This window comes from Oryctolagus cuniculus, chromosome 5 (assembly GCF_051225735.1).
Source record: "Oryctolagus cuniculus isolate XC-2025 breed Fujian yellow rabbit chromosome 5, ASM5122573v1, whole genome shotgun sequence".
NCBI lineage: Eukaryota > Metazoa > Chordata > Mammalia > Lagomorpha > Leporidae > Oryctolagus > Oryctolagus cuniculus.
In genome coordinates, this window is record NC_142871.1 from 169,869,777 (window position 1) to 169,890,731 (window position 20,955).

Sequence of the window (20,955 nt, forward strand, 5' to 3'; positions counted from 1 at the left end):
GGCATCCCATATGGGCACTGGTTTGAGTCCTGGCTGCTCCACTTCCAATCTAGCTCTCTGCTATGGCCTGAGGAAGCAGTGGAAGATAGCCCAAGAGCTTGAGGCCTCTGCACCTGTGTAGAAGACCCGTAAGAAGCTCCTGGCTTCTGGCTGTAGCCTGGCCCAGCCCCAGATGTTGTGGCCACTTGGGAAGTGAATCAGTCTCTGTCTCTCTCTGTCTCTCTCTCTCTCTCTTTCTCTACCTTTCCCTCTTGTAATTCTGAGTTTCAAATAAATTAATCTTAAAAAAAATAAAGTTTATCTTAAAATGGCAAAAATAACCAAAACAAAGCAAATAAAATACTTAGGTAAAATAGATCAGACGTGAGATTTCAGTGTTGGTTTAGGGCGTCTAGGAAGCAGACACCATGAGGTGTCATTCAAGGGAGCTGTAGGGGGAAACCTGCGGGGAAAGCAGGAGGAAACCGGGGAGAGGCTGTGAGGGCCGTCGGCCACCGTGGAGGGCCTCCTTCCCAAGTGGCTGAGAGAGGGGAGCTAAGCAGTTATGTTACTGGAGAATCGCAGGGTTCTTGTCTTCGCACAAGAAAGAATTCAGGCGTGAGACAGAGAGTAGTGGAAAGCAAAGTAGCAAGGTTTCTTAGGGCAGGGACATCCACAAGAACAGATGGGCACCTCTCCAGACAGGACCTGAGAGTGTGTGGTCTCTCGGACTAGGTGGGAGGAGTGAGGTTACATGGTTGAGTAGAGAGAGTACACCTGGCCAGGCAGGCGGGCGACTCAGCATAGAGGCAGAGGGCTGACCACGTAGTCCGGTTGAGGCGGGGGGCGGGGCGGGGGGCGGTGGTTAAGGAGATGGGTCTTTGTCTTCACACATCTCCTCCTGAAACAAAGGATTTTATGGATGTAAATATTAAGAATCTCCTATCTGAGTTTTCCCTTGAAGGTATCATACAGGAGGAAGCCTAGCTGGTGCCATCCTGGGTTCAGAGGAAGGGTGAGCAGGACCCCCTAGAGAATGGGGATCCGGAGCAGGGTGTTTGAAATGCAGATACTGGGCTGCATCTGGGAGATTGTGGAAGATTTGTCAGGCAGAAGGGGCTGGGATCTCCACCTGGCAGGTTATCAGGTAGAAGGGGGCAGGGCAGAATGTGAATACCGAGCTGTCCCTGAAACATTACTGGGATGACTTTGAGATGCAGCATGTGCTGGACATAGAAGTCTTCTCTCTAGGCCGGCGCCGCGGCTCACTAGGCTAATCCTCCGCCTAGCGACGCCTGCACAGCGGGTTCTAGTCCCGGTTGGGGCGCCGGATTCTGTCCCGGTTGCCCCTCTTCCAGGCCAGCCCTCTGCTGTGGCCAGGGAGTGCAGTGGAGGATGGCCCAGGTGCTTGGGCCCTGCACCCCATGGGAGACCAGGAAAAGCACCTGGCTCCTGGCTCCTGCCATCGGATCAGCGCGGTGCGCTGGCCGCAGCGCGCCAACCGCGGCGGCCATTGGAGGGTGAACCAACGGCAAAGGAAGACCTTTCTCTCTGTCTCTCTCTCTCTCACTGTCCACTCTGCCTGTCAAAAAAAAAAAAAAAAAAAAAAAAAGAAGTCTTCTCTTTAGGCCTGTCACACACACATAAGCTCATATCTAACTTCCTACCTAACAGTTAGGCGTGAAACACCTTGCACTTCAGAGCAGCGCCAGAGGCTGGCCCCTAACGACGGGAGGTGCACAGGCCTTGACCCTCCTGTAGTGTCACGGTCAGCACAGGCCGTCCTGCGGCCCTCACTGCTGATTCTCTGCACATCTTGGCGAGCAGAACCCATGTGGCACGAGGGGTTGAGTAGAGAAACAACAGCCTCACTGCTGTGGTTGGTCTCAGGCCACAGCAGGTTCTCGTTCTTTCCCTCTTCCAGGAGTGCCTCAGGTCACTCCCAGTCTCCCCTCTGCCCTCGCCAGGGTCTCGGCTGCTGGCCTGGGAGAGTGGCTGGGACCTTCATTTCTAAAGTTCTGCTGCCTTGGTAATGACGGGTCTGCTCAGTTACTGTAGGGGAAGATGTATCAGAAGGTAGCCCAAGGGCCATCTGCGTTCCACGTGGATTCTTCCCTGGCCCTATTGTCCCACGTGGATTCTTCCCTGGCCCTATTGTCTGAAGTCAGCTCTTCTCCCCCTGTTGGCCCTGGGTCGGTTACTCTGGCTATGGTGCAGTAATTAGCTATTGCTGCTTCACAGAGCACCCAAAAACTGAGCCGCTGAGAGCAAAAAACACTGCTTGGGTGGGCTCTTCTGGCTCCAGGTCTCTCATTGCTGCAGCCAAGGTGTTGCCTGGAGCTACAAGCACCTTAAGGCATTATGTGGGTTTCCGGCCTCAGACAACTCACTTGCAAGCTTGCTCACTTGGCCTCTTCACAGGGCTCCTGCATGATACAGCAGCTGGCTTCCTGCCCAGTTCTGATCTACAGAGAAAGAGCGCCCAGGATAAAGGCCAGAACCCAACTTCTACTTTATACTCAAGGGAAAGGGATTGCACAGGGCATGGTTGCCAAGAGGTGTGGACGACTGTGGCCTTCCCCCCATGGCAGCTCTTCTGATCTGCTGGTCTGTGGACACAGGAAGTCTTAAGTATCCTGACGGCAGTCACAGCTTGGATTTGTGGTTCCATGCAACCCTTTCCATGTCCCGTGGCGAGAATATTCCCCGTGACAGGATCGGCACCTCCAGCCCTGCGAAGTCCAAGGTTGCAGTGCTGAGTGGCACAGAATCTGCCACTGTTTCAATCTGCCGGTGTTTCATTGAAAGTGAGAAGTGAAGCCACGCCTCCTTCTTCTCTGGGTTCCTTCGCCCAATTATGCGTTCTTCATTTTGGGATCACTGCACCATACAGAGGCTTCGGGGTCTAAATGTGAGACATAAACAGACAAAGGCCAAACCAGATGTGGAAACAGAACCTCTTTGCTTATCTCACTTCTTCTTTTTAAAGATTTATTTATTTGAAAGACAGGGTTACACAGCGAGAGAGAAGGGCAGAGAGAGAGGTCTTCTATCTTCTGGTTCACTCCCCAGTTGGCCGCAACAGATGGAGCTGCGCTGATCCGAAGCATGGATGCAGGGGCCCTAGGACTTGGGCCATCTTCTACTGCTTTCTCAGGCCATAGAGTTGGATTGGGAGGGGAGCAGCCGGGACTCGAACTGGAGCCCATATGGGATGCTGGTACTGTAGGCAGCGGCTTTACTTGCTACGCTACAGCACCTGCCCCTATCTCACTTATTTTAGCTTTTTTAACACAAATCCTAACCTCCATAAGATCCCACCTTCCCTCGGGTGGGGGGAATGAGATTATGAGGGTGGGACCCTTATTTTTTTCCTTTTTTTTTGACAGGCAGAGTGGACAGTAAGAGAGAGAGACAGAGAGAAAGGTCTTCCTTTGCCGTTGGTTCACCCTCCAATGGCCGCCGCAGCCGGCACACCGCGCTGATCCGAAGCCAGGAGCCAGGTGCTTCTCCTGGTCTCCCATGGGGTGCAGGGCCCAAGCACTTGGGCCAGGGAGTGCCACAGCAGAGAGCTGGCCTGGAAGAGGGGCAACCGGGGCAGAATCCGGCGCCGCGACCTGGACTAGAACCCGGTGTGCCAGCACCGCAAGGCGGAGGATTAGCCTTGTGAGCCGCGGCGCCGGCCTGGGTGAGACCCTTCTGAACGGGATTTTTGTGCCCTCGTAACAAAGGACCACAGAAACTTGTTTATCCCCTCTACCACATGTGAACACAGAGGATGGCACTATCATGGAAGCAGGACATACGCTGTCACCAGACCCTGCATCTACAAACACCTTCGTCCTGAGCTTCTCACCCTCCAGAGCTGTGAGAAGTAAGCTGCTGTGTGGGTTAGCCACCCAGTTCATGGTATGTTCTTACAGCTGCTGGACCTGACTGGGACACGTGGTCAGCGTTCCGTGGGTACCAGAGCAGAACGCGGATCCTCCTGTGCTTGGCTGGAGAGCCCCATGGGTGTTCGTTGCTGTCGGTGGTTGTGTGGATGAACTCGTTTGCGTTTCTACTGTGTTTCCAATGGTGCTGCTGGCTACTGAGAGTGCAGTGTTCAAGTTTCCAACCCTAATTTTGGATTTGCCTGTCTCTTTTCAATTCTATCAGTTTTTCTTAAAAGATTTATTTTGTATTTGAGAGGCAGAGTTACAGAGAAAAAGAGAGAGATAGAGAGAGAGGGAGAGAGAGGGAGAGGTCTTCCATCCACTGGTTCACTTCCCAGATGGCCACAACTGCCAGAGCTGTACTGATCTGAAGCCAGGAGCCAGGAGCCTCCTCCAGGTCTCCCACAAGGGTGCAGGGGCCCAAGGACTTGGGCCATCTTCCACTGCTTTCCCAGGCCACAGCAGAGAGCTGGATTGGAAGTGGAGCAGCCAGGACTCGAACCAGCTTTAACACGCTGTGCAACAGGCCAGCCCCTGCGTAGCTTTTCAGTGAGATTTCATCACTCACTGGAGCCCCAGTTGTAAAGCAGAGATGGAATCTCCCAGTGTGTCCTGTTGAACTTCTCTTACTTGAGTTTTCTTGCTTTGTCTTTATTTGTTAAGAAATTGCAAAATGGAGGATATAAATGTTATTATATGTAAATGGATTAAGCCTACCAGTCAAAAGGCAACAATTGGCAAATGATTATTCTTCAAGACACTGTTAAGAAAATGAAGTTGACTGACTTCTGGAATGGCAAAGTGAGAAACAGTAAACTAGCTCTTCCACTCAACCATGACACATTTTGAGGAAAACAACTAAATTCAAGCATTTCAGAACTCCTTAAATAAGTAAAAGCCACGAAACAGACTGAAATAGTCTATCCAAGAGAAACAACTGATTCCTGGCCAGACCGTGGAGTGTGTGACACTGAGATTTAGGGATTCCAAGCTTAGCTGCATCAGAGCCAAGTCTGGCAGTCTTGAAACCGGTGGAGAAGTTTGACCTGAGCTCGGTTAAATGAAGCACATTACTATAAAACAGTGCTGGAAGAAATGAGAGTTGTAACTAGGGAAAGACCTCTCCCACTCACTACTGAGAATACTTCCGATCGTCATGTTGACAAAACTCCACACCCTGGTTACAGACCCAGCGCAATCCCTCATAAAATCATCCCCGGCTTTTTTTTTTAAATTATAGTAGCTTTTTTTAAGTCACAGAAGCTGACAAATTGATCCTAAAAGTCATATGTACATGCAAAGGATGCAGAGGGTTAACAAAGATTAAAGACTCACACTTGCTAATCTCCAGCTGTACAGAGCCACAGTTATAGACAGCGTGCTACACTCATAAAGTAAAAACATGCATCAGTGGAGTAGACCCAAGAGTCTGGAAGTGCCCTCTTAGATTTATGATCAGTTCATTTTTGACAAAGGTGCCAGGATAATTCAATGGGGAAATAATGGTGTTTTCCAGGATAGTGGAGATCTGCATCTATAAGAGTCATGTAGGTCTCCTTCGTCACACTCTACACAACATGTATCTTTTACGCTTCCCAGTCTGTCACAGCAACATAGCATTTATGTGTACCATGTCAAGTTATCAAAACGGGTCAGAGACCTAACTGTAAAAGCTGAAAGTTTAGGACGCTACAGGAAAATCCATGTATTATAGCTTTAGAGTACATGGTAGCTTTTTCACAAACAACTCTTGTAATAGCACACATAACAAAAGAAAAAATAGATAAAATGACTTAATCAAAATCGAGGACTTTGGTGCTTCAAAGGAAATTTCATCAAGAAATCGAAAGTATGGAAGAGGGAATGTCTTTGCAAATCACCTATCCAACAAGAGACTTGTATCCAAATGTGTAAAGAATTCCTACAATTCAATAAAAATATAAACCAAGTTTTAAAAATGAGCAAATGATTTGAATATATATTTGTCCAAGGAAGATACAGAAATGGCCAATAAACATATGCAAAAATGTTCAACATCATGAATCATTCTAGAAGTGAAAGCAAAACCAGGAGATACCACTTCGAACCCAACAGAACGGCTGTGATAAAGACAGGCATTGCCAAGTGTTCTCAAGGAGGCAGTGAGAATGCAAAAAGGTGTAGCTTTTTTGGAAAACAGTTTAGCAGTATCTATTTATCTACAACTCTCTCTCTCTCTGTTGCTCTGCTCTGCATTTCAAAAAAAAAAAATAAGTGAACAAACTGAAAATAAATAAAATCGCAATCTCTAAAAGGCTGACCAGTAGAGGTTTCTACCAAGACCCCAACTCCAAACCACAATTTTATTGTAGACCCCTGGGGAGTCATAACATCAGTCACCTATAATTTTTTTTTTTTTACTTTTGGTTTTTGGATCCTGCTGACTACACCAGCTGCTTGGTCCTGGCAGCCCAAACAGCAACTGAGTTTGCCCCAAAAGCAGACGCAGGGATATTCCACAGGATCGAGCCAGTTGGGATCCCAAAGAAAGAAGTGACCGCCAAGATGACTGATCCAAAGCTTTTGTTAGAGGAACTTACAGAGCAGGCGGGAGAAAGGTGTTCTCTCTGGGTGTGTCTGCAGGGAAGGGTCAGGTACGAGACCACATGCAGGTTTAAGGAATTTTGGCTCAGAGCCAGGACAGTTTCTCACTGTTTTCAGCAACAAACTAAACCTCCATATCAGTGCCTGAGGATGACCAAGTCCTGGCTTGCACTCATTCCTGCTGGGAAGAACCCCCAACTGGTGGGCCCCAGAGCTGCCAAACCTCTTGTGGTTTAGGTCAGGACACAGACGGCGAGGGGTGGGGGCCCTGCAAGACCTTACGTCCTCTCACGTGCACGTTTCCTTATTTCGTGATGAAGACTCTAGTAGCCAGCCTTCGTATGGCTTCCTTTACCTCTTTGTTCCTAAGTGTATATATCAGGGGGTTCAGCATGGGCGCAATGATTCCATAAAAGAGGGAAACCATCTTTCCCCGGTCCTTGGAGTTGGGTGAAGGCGGCTGTAGGTACATGGAGATGGCTGTGCCATAAAACAGTGACACCACAATGAGGTGGGAGCCACAGGTCCCAAATGCTCTTTGTTGACCTTCAGCAGATTGGATTCTCAGGATGGCTTGGGCAATAAAGGCATATGATGTAAGGATGAGTGTCAAGGGTAGCAGATGGAAGAACACACTGACCAGGAATAGTTCCGCCTCATTTGTGGTTGTGTCAACACAGGACAACCTGAGCAGCGCAGGGACTTCACAGAGAAAGTGATCTATCACATAGGGGCCGCAGAGTGGCAGCGAGAGAGTCAGGGCAGACAACCACACCGCATTGACGAAGCCAACGGTCCAGGATGCAGCTGCCAGCTGCAGGCAGAGCCTCTGGTGCATGATGACTGAGTAATGGAGAGGCCGGCAAATGGCCACAAACCTGTCGAAGGACATGACCGCCAGGAGAACACACTCAGTGGCTCCCAAGGCCAAAAACATGAAGAGCTGGGCCACGCAGCCGCCGTAACTGATTGTCTTCCTGGTGCTGCGTAAATTTACCAGCATCTGCGGGACCGTGCTTGTGGTGTAGCAGAGGTCCAGGAGTGACAGGTTGGTGAGGAAGAAGTACATGGGGGTGTGGAGTTTGGAGTCCAGGCGGGAGACCAGCATGATGGTCACGTTGCCAAAGATGGTCAAGATGTAGGAGACCAGGAAGACCACAAAGAGCGGGAACTCCAGCCACGGCCGATCTGAGAAACCCAACAGAACGAACTCCTGGGGGGCGCTATCGTTTCCCCAATTCATGATCGGTGTTTCCAATCTCCCTCTTCTGAAACAGGAAGGTTCAGGAAGTCCATTAGTACCCGTGGATTAACTCTTTCCACAACGTGTAAGCATTTTACTGCACAATGGAAACATTTGCAGAACTAGTATTGCTGAAGACATGAAAATTATGCCATTGAAAATGATCATAATGACCTGTTTCTAAAATTTAATCTTCCTATATGTGAATCACCTCTTAAAATGTGAAATGCAAAATTGAGAAAGAAAACTTGACCTTTAGCATTTTGTCCTTCGGCTAACCTTTGCTGGCTTTCCACTTGAACGGCTCTGGGTCAGAGTCCGTCCTGACCACTGCCACAGTTTTCATTCTGGTTTCTCAGTGTCAAGGAGCCTGCCTGTCATCTGGAACAGTGTTGTTTACAGGACCACCAGCACGCAGCAGACAGCTTCCAGCAAGCTATCGGAGGGACGTCAAAGAAAAGGGTTTTTTACCTTTTGGGACCTCACAGAATCAGAATGAAAAGATCTCATTAGCATGGAATTTGGAGCCAGGCAAACTGGGTCCAGCCCCCACTATCTGTATCACTATTGGGATCACCCTGGATGTTTGTGATTCGCTGTGAGCTTCAGGCTCCTCACTGACACGGAGCCTAAAGAATGCCTTTCTAGTCTACGGTGTGACATGCAGACAGAAGGAACCAAAGCCACCCACAGCCTCAGCTGCTCAGAGAGAAACTGCTCCTTTGTGATTTCTAGCTCCGCATGTCCTGGGGCTCCCAGCCTGCGAGCTGCACATGCAGCCTCCTCTGTCCTCCACAGCTCCCACAGCCCAGGTCACAGTGCGTGTCTGACGTGAAGGGTGACTGTGGCCTGGTGCTGCCTGGCCGTGTGAACCAAAGACTCGCACTCAGCAGGAACTCTGAAATCTTTGGGGCAGATGCTTCTAGACCCCTGCATTTGTGAAGGAACTACTAAGTCAGAGCCATCAGCTGAACGTTTATCCATCCCGAAGGCCTCTGCATTACCAACACTGCCCTCTGCCATTCTGTTGGGGAAAAATATGGATTTAATGATAACATACTTTTTAAAATTATTATTCAATATATTTCATATTTTGCTTGCTTGTTCTACAACACTCAGTGTAGAGTGACAAGGAACATTTTATTAGTGTCTCAAAAATATCCCACTGTTATTAACTGTTGATAAAATAAGGTATATGATATAGATATGAAATCAAATATACATAGTAATGTGTAGAAATACTCAGGAAAAACACCAAATTCAAGCAAAAACACCAAATTCCTGAACATGCATTTAGCATGCTCCCGTGTGTTTACAGAAGGGTATATACTACACGTCAGTATCTACACACGTGTAAAGTTATTGGGAAGTATGCAGAAGTGTAAAAATGATTACTTCTAGGAATAGGAATGCAGGGCTCTTAAAATGCAGTAATATTGTGTGATATAGAGTAATTTTCAGTGGCCTGCCTAAGCACTCATACTCTGCATTTTGCTATAAAGACCAGCATTGCTTTAGACTTTAATACTGCATCAAAGCAAAGTTTGTATAAGTTTAGCCTTTTCTCTCCCAATGGACCCTTGAAACAGTCTGAATTAATCTACACCAATATTTTCTGCAGGCTGGTGTACGGGGGCATCAGGCATGTTATTGGCAGACAAAAAAGATGTTCCTGCAGATGACAGGAGTTCTGAAAAATGAAACAAAGACACGGCAAAGAGAGATTCCACAGCGTCACAGTTCGCTTGAGTTACTCAAGTGCCGGAGAAGGCCCGCAAGCCCAGAGGCCCGCAGCTCCCTCGGTCCTGCTGGTTCGCTCCTGCTGTCCCGATGCAATCACTGATGCAGTGTCTGTCCTTGAGGATGTTTGCAGAGCGGGCCACAGGCCTCTCTCACCACCACTGCAGTTTCCTGACCTTGTCACCGGTTGAAGGATGTCACACCACTGAGGACATTGCATGTGCTTTTTCTTCTCGCTGGGCCCCTGCCCTCGATCTCGCACTTCTTCCCTAGACTCTCTAAGGGGCCCTCGCTGATGTGGATTACAGAACAGAGAATTCAGCTGACTTCTCACCGTTTCTCACCTAGGCTCCGTCACTACCAGTACCGTGCACTGGTCGGTGTGTAGTGTCACTGTGATCATCCACAGCAGTGGCGTGCGAAGAAGTGGGGAGAATCAGAGAGCGTGGGAAGACGTCACAGTGACAGGCCGGAGGGCAGCCCTGGAGGTCAAGCAGGTGCACTGGATCCCCCTGCTCTGCTTCATTCGCTTTTGGTCAAATTTTCCCATCTTTCATACACCCAGTAACCTCAACTCATTCTAAAAAGCAGACTTTTTAATGTATAAGTTAAAATATCCCTCTGTAATAAAAGCCCAAGTAAATCTGCCTGTTCTCATCACTGTTAGGTTGGAAAGGCTTGTTAGTAAGGGAACTAAACCTGGACACTCACATCTTTGGAATCCTAGGCTCCCCAGCTATTCGCCTGACGACTCCGGTGCCAAGGGTTCCCGCTGTGGCTGAGACCTCAGAGGGGTGTGCACCCTGTTCTGACATGCGGTGAGGCAATGGGGTCAGACCGGAAGTACAGCAGCTGTGTTGCAACAGCAGGAAAGGAAAAGTGAGGGCACTGGCACGCAGCCACGGAGAGGGAAGCTCAGGATGCATCAGCTTCCATTGCCTAAACACGAACACTTGCGGGACTGTGTACAGGCGGCCTTACGTCTGTCAGCTCAGCTGCATCCAGGCTGAGATGCAGAAAGACAAAGGTTCACCCAACGGTAACTTCTTCATTTTGTTTTTTTGACAAGCAGTAGAGCCACAGTAGAGAGCTGGACTGGAAGAGGAGCAACCGGGACAGAATCCGGCGCCCTGACCGGGGCTAGAACCCGGGATGCCAGCGCCGCAGGTGGAGGATTAGCCTAGTGAGCCTCGGCGCTGGCTGGTAACGTCTTCTTGAGCAGTTAGTGTGGAGAGAGCCCTGGGCTGAGTGCAAAGCCTGAGCCGTGGCCTCGTCATCCCTCTGCTGGGCAAGTCCCTCAGTGACCTGCAAAATCACCTTTTCCTGCCCTGGAGTTTGTCTTCGACTCAGCATGAGCATTAGTTACTTCAGACTGTTGTTCATGGACTGATCCTTCCTGATTCTGAACGGAACTGGAAAAACAGACAAATGGGGGAAGCAAACAGTTGAGCTAGCTTTGGGAAATTTGGGGGAGCAATCCTTTGTAACTTGTAATGATTTTCAGAAATGTTGCTTCTGTGTCTACAAATGAATTTTTTTTTTTTTTTTTTTTTTTGGCAGGCAGAGTGGACAGTGAGAGAGAGACACAGACAGAAAGGTCTTCCTTTGCCGTTGGTTCACCCTCCAACGGCCGCCACGGCCGGTGCGCTGTGGCCAGCACACCGCGCTGATCCGATGGCAGGAGCCAGGTACTTCTCCTGGTCTCCCATGGGGTGCAGGGCCCAAGTACTTGGGCCATCCTCCACTGCACTCCCGGGCCACAGCAGAGAGCTGGCCTGGAAGAGAAGCAACCGGGACAGAATCCGGCGCCCTGACCCGGACTAGAACCCGGTGTGCCGGCGCCACAAGGCGGAGGATTAGCCTAGTGAGCCGTGGCGCCGGCCTACAAATGAATTTTTAAAAATTGGGTAACTTTTTGTGCAATTATACCTTGATATAAACATTTTCATCATAGTTATATATTCTCACTTGCTGTAATATTTAACATATTGTAATTATTGATGTTTCTAAAATAAAACTTTATGTTACTCTTTTAAGAAAACTGCTTCTAAGTTTTATGGAAAAAGTTTTTGAACACGTTGTTGGACTGCTTTCTGAGAATAACTAATAGGAGTAATTTATTCATACCACCTGCAATTTGGCTTAAAATAAGGTGAAAGTTTGTCAATGTATATTTTTCATCCCATGAAAAATTAACTTTTCAGGTGGAAATATGAATTCAGAAGTTCAGAGAGATTATTTTCAGATAGACTAGTGCACAGCAAATGGCAGTTGACAGCCCTGACCTGCTCTGTTCTAACGTTTTAATTTCCTGTAGAGATTGCAAGTACAAAATGCAGCTATAAGACCAATACATGAAATCAAAAACTGAGGCAGAGTCAGGTTTTTCTAAGTGAAAAACAAATGATAGGGGCTGGCATTGTGGCACAGTGGGTTCAAGTCCTGTCTGCTCCACTTCTGATCCAGCCCCTGCTAATGCATGTGGGAAGATAGGAAGGTGGCCCAAGTGCTTGGGCCCCTCCCTGCCACCCACATGGCAGATCTGGGTGCAGTTCCAAGCTCCTGGCTTTTGGCCTGCCCTAGCCCCAGCTGTTGCAGCGTTTGGGAAGTGAACCACAGATGGAAGGTCTACCCCCACCCCCTGTAATTCAGCCTTTCAAATAAATCTTTTTTTTTTTTTTTAAAGAAAGAAGAAAATGATAATGGTCAATAGATGAGTACTTGAAACACTCACATCTTGGTACGTTTCGCCTGCTGATTTTCGGAGAGCCTACATACCTCCATTGTAAGCACTGTGATAGGATGCCGTGTGTGTCTGTCCACGGAGATCTGAATCCAGGACTGTGTGAAGCACGCAGTCAACAAGCCCTTCACTTGCTCCTCAGCTGTTCCGTGGATACAGTGAAGTCTGTGGCTCCTTAGTGGCAGCTATGAGCTCTCCATTCCGATTCACTCAGAAAACAATGGGGATGAAGTCCAGACCAGAGGGTGTTTTCCTGGCATTCCGTTGTAGAGTGGGACGGTACTTGCTGCTCTTTCCAGAATTCTCCTCACCAGAATTAACGAGAAGGAAAGGGAACTCTGTCTATTAATATTGGCGTCTGCTCTGGCTTATAGGAGAAAGGAGCCCTCCCCATGTGGTTTGTAGTAATTGACCCTGGTATCTAAGGGGACGGGAAGGAGGCGATCTGTGAGACCAGATTGCATTTTTACTCAGATTTCGCCAGGATACTCTGGGGACGGTCTCCTCAGCCTTTTCCAAGACAAAAGGCAATGACACGGGGGACTGAAGGTATCGCCTAGTTAGACTTCCGTGCTAGCCAGCTCAGAATCACGTCCTTTTGTAAGTCAGCTGAGTTCTGCGGAGCTTCGGGAAACTTCATTAGCTCTGATCTCCTGTCCGAAGCCAACATCCAGTATGACAGACTTCGATTTCATTTGCTAGAGACATAGTTTTATTGCCTTGGTTTACATAAAGCAATTCTACTTAGTATGCAAAGGGGCTTCAAAAGGTTCATGGGAAATGTGTATTAGAAAAAAAAGAATTAAGCATGGTTTTCAGGTTTTTGTATGTGCCCAAGTAAACTTATCTTGTAATTCCATTTGTACATCTTTCTGAAGTCCTCTCATGTAGCTAAATCGTTTTTTCTTTCATATAGTTTGCATTTCTAGGCTTAGTTAAGAAGCTTGCCATCATTACAATGTAGTTCCCTAGATGTTTTTCTGTAGTTTCTTCTATCCATTTTATATTTTTATGTGTTATAATATGTAGTACCACATCTAGCTTTCTTTTTTAAAAATGTATTTTATTTATTTGAAAGACAGAGTTATAGAGGGAGTTAGAGACACACACAGAGAGGTCTTCCATCTGCAGGTTCACTCCCCAAATGGCCACAACAGCCAGAGCTGATGTGATCCAAAGCCAGGAGTCAGAAGCTTCTTCTTGGTCTCCCACGTGGGTGCAGGGCCCCAAGGACTTGGGCCATCCTCCACTGCTTTCCCAGGCACACTAATGGGGAGCTGGATCAGAAGTAGAGCAGCGGGGACTTGAACCGGCACCCATATGGGATGCCAGTGCTGCAGGCTGAGACTTTAACTTACTGTGCCACAGCGCCAGCCCCCCATATCTACTTTTCTAATTGTAAAAAAGTTTAATTTCTACTACATACAAAGTTTTTGCAAAATCCAAGAAAAGACTACAAATAATACAATAGAAAAAATGCCAAATAATATTAATATAAAACTCAGAATAGCCAATCTATATGAGAAGATTTAAAATTGCCCAATGTCCAGGGAAACACACTGAAGGAATGGTGATAAGCCTCTTACAAGATTCAAAGAGGATAGAAGCCAGCAGTAACTGCTGTGCCTGATGTTACAAGGGAAAATCTGTGCCCCTCAACGACAAGTGGAAATTCAGAGTGTCACTGGCCTTTTAGAACTGAAATACAACAGTTAAGCTTGCAAAAGCACTTTATCCACAACCTGGCAATGCCGTTCCTGGAAATGTGTCCTGTGGAATGAAATTGCCAGCACATTAAGAAAGGAACAGAGTTTCTGCTGTGGCAATGTGTGCAGAGGCCGAAGACGGAGAGAAACATCTTAGTCTTGTAGGATCCCTACCCCCCCCCCCCCCCGCCCTGGAATAAAAGGGAGATCCTTCTTCCTCGACTGCTCTCCACTCTCACCTCAGAAGTAAGTCCTGGTCTTCTCCCCGAGGCATCAGCCTCTGCCCGTGCAGCCTCCATACTAATTCACGCTTACGTAATCCCATAAAGGCACACAGAGCATTTTAGTCGTTGTCTGATCCAATTAAGGTCTTGCTTATTTTCCCTTGCCTTTTTATTTTCTCACACAGTAATATCAGAGACCAGTGTTTCTGGCTTAGACTAACTATTAATTGGTCGATCTATTGAGAAAGTCAGTTTTTCCCTCAATCTTTGGCCACGACAGCATTGCTACCATGCGAATTCTTGCTCTGTTGCCTTTGTGTGCTGGTGATTTCATTCCACAGGACAGATATCCATGAATGGCATAGCCAGGTTAGTGGATATAAGTGGTTGTTTTTGAGACTGACTCTTCTATTTATTTCTGAAAAGCCAGTGATGCTTTGAATTTCATATAGTCAGGTACTTTAAATAAAGAAAATAGTATTTTTTCAAAAGTAGAGGGCTAAAAAGTAAGCAAATATAAGTAAAAGCAATGAGTTAGTTTGCAGAATGAACCAAGGTAAGTAAACTAAAACATTTCAGTAGTACTGGAAGAGAAAAATTAATAAATAATGTCCAGTTATTAAGGGTCTGGAAATTGGAGAGAATTTCCAATGTTTGACAATAGTAATAATACTATCATAGAATAATTATAATTAAAATATAAAAATATTATAATAATAACAGAAGTGTTCTCTTTCCTCCAAATGCCTTGTAAAATAGCCACACGTTTATTTTCATTTTGTTGATGTGGAACAGGAGGTTGAGAGAGGTGATGCTTTCTCACTCCCCACATGGCCGCAACAGCCAGAGCTGATCTGATCTGAAGTCAGGAGCCAGGAGCTTCTTCCAGGTCTCCCACGCGGGTGCAGGGGCCCAAGGACTTGGACCATCTTTTACTGCTTTCCCAGGCCATAGCAAAGAGCTGGAGAGGAGCAGCCAGGACTAGAACTGGCACCATGTGGGATGCCGGCACTGCAGGCAGTTTTGGCTTTTACCTGCTACACCACAGCGCCAGCCCGGTGATGCTTTCTTAAATTGACAGAATTTGTTAGGAAATCAGAGACATACTAAGAAAACCAGAACTTTACTTAAGTTTATTTCTCCTCCTTGATGGATGTTTGAGGAAAATTCTTGCCAAACCCAGCTGCCCTCCTGGACATCAATTTCCAGACTACTTGCTCTGCTTCCTGCATAGCTCTTTCCCTTTGCAGGGCTTGCTCTGCTGGGACAGGACACTTTGGCTTATTAACTCCTGATCATATAATCAACTATCTCCCCTCACCTCAGAATAGAACAGGCCTGGCCACAGTGATATTTTTGTTGGATGTGTCAGGGTTAGATCTTAGAACAAACTTCTTACTGAGAGTGATTGAACATAGAGAGACAAACTTGTAACAGTCCATTAAGGAGTACCACGTGTTAAATGTCTGGGAGACTAGAAATTGGCAGGCTCAAAACCCACTTTCCGGGGGCTGGCACTGTGGCGCAGTAGGTTATTCCTCTGCCTGTGGTGCCAGCATCCCATATGGACGCTGGTTCTAATCCTGCTGCTTCTTTTCCAATCCAGCTCTCTGCCATGGCCTGGGACAGCAGTGGAAGATGGCCCAAGTCCCTGGGCTCCTGCACACATGGGAAGAAGCTCCTGGCTCCTGGTTTCATTCAGATCAGCACAGCCATTGTGGCCATTTGGGAAGTGAATCAGCAGATGGAAGACCTTTTCTGTTTCTCCCTCTGTCTGTAACTCTACCTCTCAAAATAAATAAAATCTAAAAACAAACAAACAAAAACAAACAAACAAACAAAAAACCACCTCACTCACTCCCTGGTGGGTGTGGAGTCCAAAAAATAGCATTAAGGGAGAGTTTGGGGCTACTATTCATGGCTGTTTGATTTGATGATGCTGAGAACATGGCATATGGAAGGCAAGGACTGGTTGAAAGTGGGATGCCCAAACCTGTTTTATAATTACCATTTCCCCTTTTACGATGGGGACATCTGGGAAATCGTTACATGCAACATGTAGAGTTTCAGGAACTCAGATATCTATTGGACCTGATATCATGACCCATATGAATCTAATTCGCTGCCCCAGGAATTAGTCTGCACGGTCTGGCAGGACTTTGGCCTGGCCATAAATGTATTCTTGGTGTCTATCTCAGCGTATTAAATGTATGTGGGACTCAGGGCTGGATCTGGCCAGGCCTCCTGAAAAGTGAGGATTCCTAAGGGAAGGCTAAACACCAACGCACAGGAAAGCATGATATTGAGAACCTTGGGAAAAGTATTCCAGTTTGTGAGGGCACAGGAATGTGGGGATGTTTTGCGGGCTTAGCAGTGCTTACCTCTTTCTGATACCTGCATTTCTCTCCACTGGATGATCAGCAGACATGTGTGCGTGGAAAGCCCTTTGTTGTGTGTAATGATGAATGCTCTGTGGACAGGAAAATGTAATGAGTAAGAAAATCTGTATTTTATATCAAATTCTGGGATTTTTGAGAAATTTGCTGAAAAGGAGGAGCAAGATCCGTAGTTATAAGGCAGGTAAACTGGTTGTATTATGTGTAACAGAAATTCTGTAACAACAAGAAAGACTGGAGGTGGTTGCCCATGTCTAAAGAAGTACAGTGAGGGCAAGCTGAACTTCTTCTACAATTGTAAGGAATTCTCCATACTGGAACCTGTAAGAGCCATGATTTTGAGACAGTGAATAGTAAATCATTTGGTATGGATGGTGCCTTAACCAAAGGCAACAATAGTCAGTTTACACTGTGTGTGTGTGTGTGTGTGTGTGTGTGTGTTGAAGTATTGCATGGTGCCCCATTAAGATGTACAGTAGTGGGGCCAACATTGTGGTGCTGTAGGTTAAGCTGATGCTTCTGACGCTGGCATCCCATAGTGGAGTGCCGACTGGAGCTCTGGCTGCTCCATTTCTGATACAGCTTCCTGCTCATACGCCCGGGAAGGCAGCAGAAGATGGCCTGATTGTTTGGGCCCCTGCTGCCCGTGTGAGAGGTTCTTCACTCCTGGCTTCAGCTTGAACCAGTCCTGGCTGTTGCACCCATTAGAGGAGTGAATCAGTGGATAGGAGACCTCTCCCTCCCCACCTTTCCCCCTTTCTCTGCTGCTTACATATAAATGAATAAATAAATCTTTTCATAAAAAATGGTATACAGTACTACATGATAATAAAGTATTTTTAAACAAAAATAAATTAAAAAGTGATTCACTTAATTTCATGATGTTGCAATTAACTAAAAATTCATTCTGGTACAAAGAGGAAAGTTTTGTGGGTTTTATTTATTTATTTATTTATTTTGAGGTTTTCTTTCAAGACTATTTCCAGTAGTAAAACCTGTCATTTTTATTACCACAAAACCTTTATAAACCATCTCCCAGCTTCATTTTACTGTTTGTTTGATGCTACTATAAATACAATTGATTTTTGTACATTGATTTTTTTCCAATAACCTTGATGAACTTCTTTACTTATACTAGTAGTTTATAGGTAGACTCTGTATTTTCTGCTTTTTTAAAAAATTATTTATTTATTTATTTTAAGAAGCATTTCCACTGAGATCTGGTACCAGACAGGGATGCCCACTCTCACCACTGCTATTCAATATAGTTCTGGAAGTTTTAGCCAGAGCCATTAGGCAAGAAAAAGAAATCAAAGGCATACAAATTGATAAGGAAGAAGTCAAACTATCCTTCTTTGCAGATGATATGATTCTTTATTTAGGGGATCCAAAGAACTCTACTAAGAGACTATTGGTACTCATAGAAGAGTTTGGCAAAGTAGCAGGATATAAAATCAATGCACAAAAATCAACAGCCTTTGTATACACAGGCAATGCCACGGCTGAGAAAGAATTTTTTTTTTTTTTTTTTGGACAGGCAGAGTGGACAGTGAGACAGAGAGACAGAGAGAAAGGTCTTCCTTTGCCGTTGGTTCACCCTCCAATGGCCGCCGCGGCCGGCGCGCTGTGGCCGGCGCGCCACGCTGATCTGATGGCAGGAGCCAGGTGCTTCTCCTGGTCTCCCATGGGGTGCAGGGCCCAAGCACTTGGGCCATCCTCCACTGCACTCCCTGGCCACAGCAGAGAGCTGGCCTGGAAGAGGGGCAACTGGGACAGAACCGGCGCCCCGACCGGGACTAGAACCCGGTGTGCTGGCGCCGCAAGGCGGAGGACTAGCCTAGTGAGCTGCGGCACCAGCCTAAGAACTTTTAAATCAATCCCATTCACAATAGCTACAAAAACAATCAAATACCTTGGAATAAACTTAACCAAGGACGTTAAAGATCGCTACGATGAGAATTACAAAGTTTTAAAGAAAGAAATAGAAGAGGATACCAAAAAATGGAAAAATCTTCCATGCTCATGGATTGGAAGAATCAATATCATCAAAATGTCCATTCTCCCAAAAGCAATTTATAGATTCAATGCAATACCAATCAAAATACCAAAGACATTCTTCTCAGATCTAGAAAAAATGATGCTGAAATTCATATGGAGACACAGGAGACCTCAAATAGCTAAAGCAATCTTGTACAACAAAAACAAAAAATCACAATACCAGATTTCAGGATATACTACAGGGCAGTTGTTATCAAAACAGCATGGTACTGGTACAGAAACAGATGGATAGACCAATGGAACAGAATTGAAACACCAGAAATCAACCCAAACATCTACAGCCAACTCATATTTGATCAAGGATCTAAAACCAATTCCTGGAGCAAGGACAGTCTATTCAATAAAAGGTGCTGGGAAAACTGGATTTCCACGTGCAGAAGCATGAAGCAAGACCCCTACCTTACACCTTACACAAAAATCCATTCAACATGGATTAAAGACTTAAATCTACGACCCGACACCATGAAATTATTAGAGAACATTGGAGAAACCCTGCAAGATATAGGCACAGGCAAAGACTCTTTGGAAAAGACCCCAGAAGCACAGGCAGTCAAAGCCAAAATTAACAATTGGGATCACATCAAATTGAGAAGTTTCTGTACTTCAAAAGAAACAGGAAAGTGAAGAGGCAACCGACAGAATGGGAAAATATATTTGCAAACTATGCATCAGATAAAGGGTTGAGAATCTACAAAGAAATCAAGAAACTCCACAACATCAAAACAACCAACCCACTTAAGAGATGGGCTAAGGACTTCAATAGACATTTTTTGAAAGAGGAAATCCAAATGGCCAACAGACACATGAAAAAATGTTCAAGATCACTAGCAATCAGGGAAATGCAAATCAAAACCACAATGAGGTTTCACCTCACCCCAGTGAGAATGGCTCACTTTCAGAAATCTACCAACAATAGATGCTGGAGAGGATGTGGGGGAAAAGGGACACTAACGCACTGTTGGTGGGAATGCAAACTGGTTAAGCCACTATGGAAGACAGTCTGGAGATTCCTCAGAAACCTGAAGATAACCCTACCATACAACCCAGCCATCCCACTCCTTGGAATTTACCCAAAGGAAATTAAATTGGCAAACAAAAAAGCAGTCTGCACATTAATGTTTATTGCAGCTCAATTCACAATAGCTAAGACCTGGAATCAACCTAAATGCCCATCAGCAGTAAACTGGATAAAGAAATTATGGGATATGTACTCTATAGAATACTATACAGCAGTCAAAAACAATGAGATCTCTCTCTCTCTAAGTCTGCCTTTCAAATAAATAAATCTTTTATTTTTTAAGAAAAGAGCAACTCATACTCAAGTGGTCAGGAAATAGATTTTATGTTTTGATAGGAGGAACTACAAAGTCCTATTGTAAGTGGGACGAACACAGAAAGGGTACAGAATTGGAGCAGTTTTTGCAGTTGATTACAGTGTTTTCATCTGAGAAATAGATGTAGTTTCTTCCAAGACCCCCAGAAGTCTGCCAGATCATGACCTCGTGCTCCAGGTCTTGGATCCCTTCTCAGACATCAGGTCCAGAGGCAGCTGCTCTTGATCTGCAGGCCTGTTATAGTGGATGCTGTGGCTCACCCCCCCACCCCAGCCTCGAGATGACTCCTTCCAGGCCAGTCCATTCATCCCCAAAGTTCTGGGAATACTGATGGCTGGGTAAGGAGCCCTGGGGAGCCACAGCCCCTGAAACACAGCGAGGGTTAGAAGTAATACTTCTGACATGCAAGTGATCCACTCAGGCAACTCTTGCCAAATCCCAGCCCCAATTTGTCTCTAAGTGAGGCAAGACCGGTTTTAAAGGGCTTGGAGACTGAAGGTTGAATGCCACCAGGAATCAAGTTCTGAGTGACAGCATGAGTCTGAGTCACCAAGACCAGCTGAAGGTGAGGGCCGTCTGGAATAGACAGCTGGGAAGGGCTGAGAAGCAGCAGCTGTGGCTGCTACCCCAGCTCCAAGGACTGAAGCTACAGTTTGTCCCACAACTCCCTTCTGCAGGAAGAGGAGCCCCATGGGATCTTAGAGAAGTTCTTCTAAGAACATAGAAGAGGGCATGCATTCAAGCGGCATGGACGGTGGACGTCGTGGACACTGAGATGTGCCACCTGCTCCACCAGGGAACAGAGATGCATTTCCCAGCTGCCGACTCTGTTTGGGGCCTGCCGTGGCCATCGGCAACTCACCAGCTCTGGGCCTCCCTCGCCTCCCACGTCTGGGTCCCTGCTCTGAGAAGGCTCAGTTTCATTCACTGCATTTCAGGTTCTCGCCTGCTCTCTCAGACACACTCCAACCCAGGCTGCAGCCTGCCACTCCGCAGTCACCGCAGCTCGCTGGT

The 20,955-nt window shown here is 46.5% G+C and overlaps 1 protein-coding gene across 1 annotated transcript; it reads right to left on the bottom strand.

Moving 5' to 3' along the window:
• Positions 1-6,459: 6,459 nt before the first annotated feature.
• On the bottom strand, positions 6,460-7,746 carry LOC100348032 (olfactory receptor 2B6). Its single transcript, XM_070074887.2, has one exon. It carries the CDS (start codon positions 7,738-7,740, stop codon positions 6,802-6,804), a length of 939 nt encoding a protein of 312 aa, XP_069930988.2. The 5' UTR covers positions 7,741-7,746; the 3' UTR covers positions 6,460-6,801.
• Between the last annotated feature and the right edge of the window lie 13,209 nt (positions 7,747-20,955).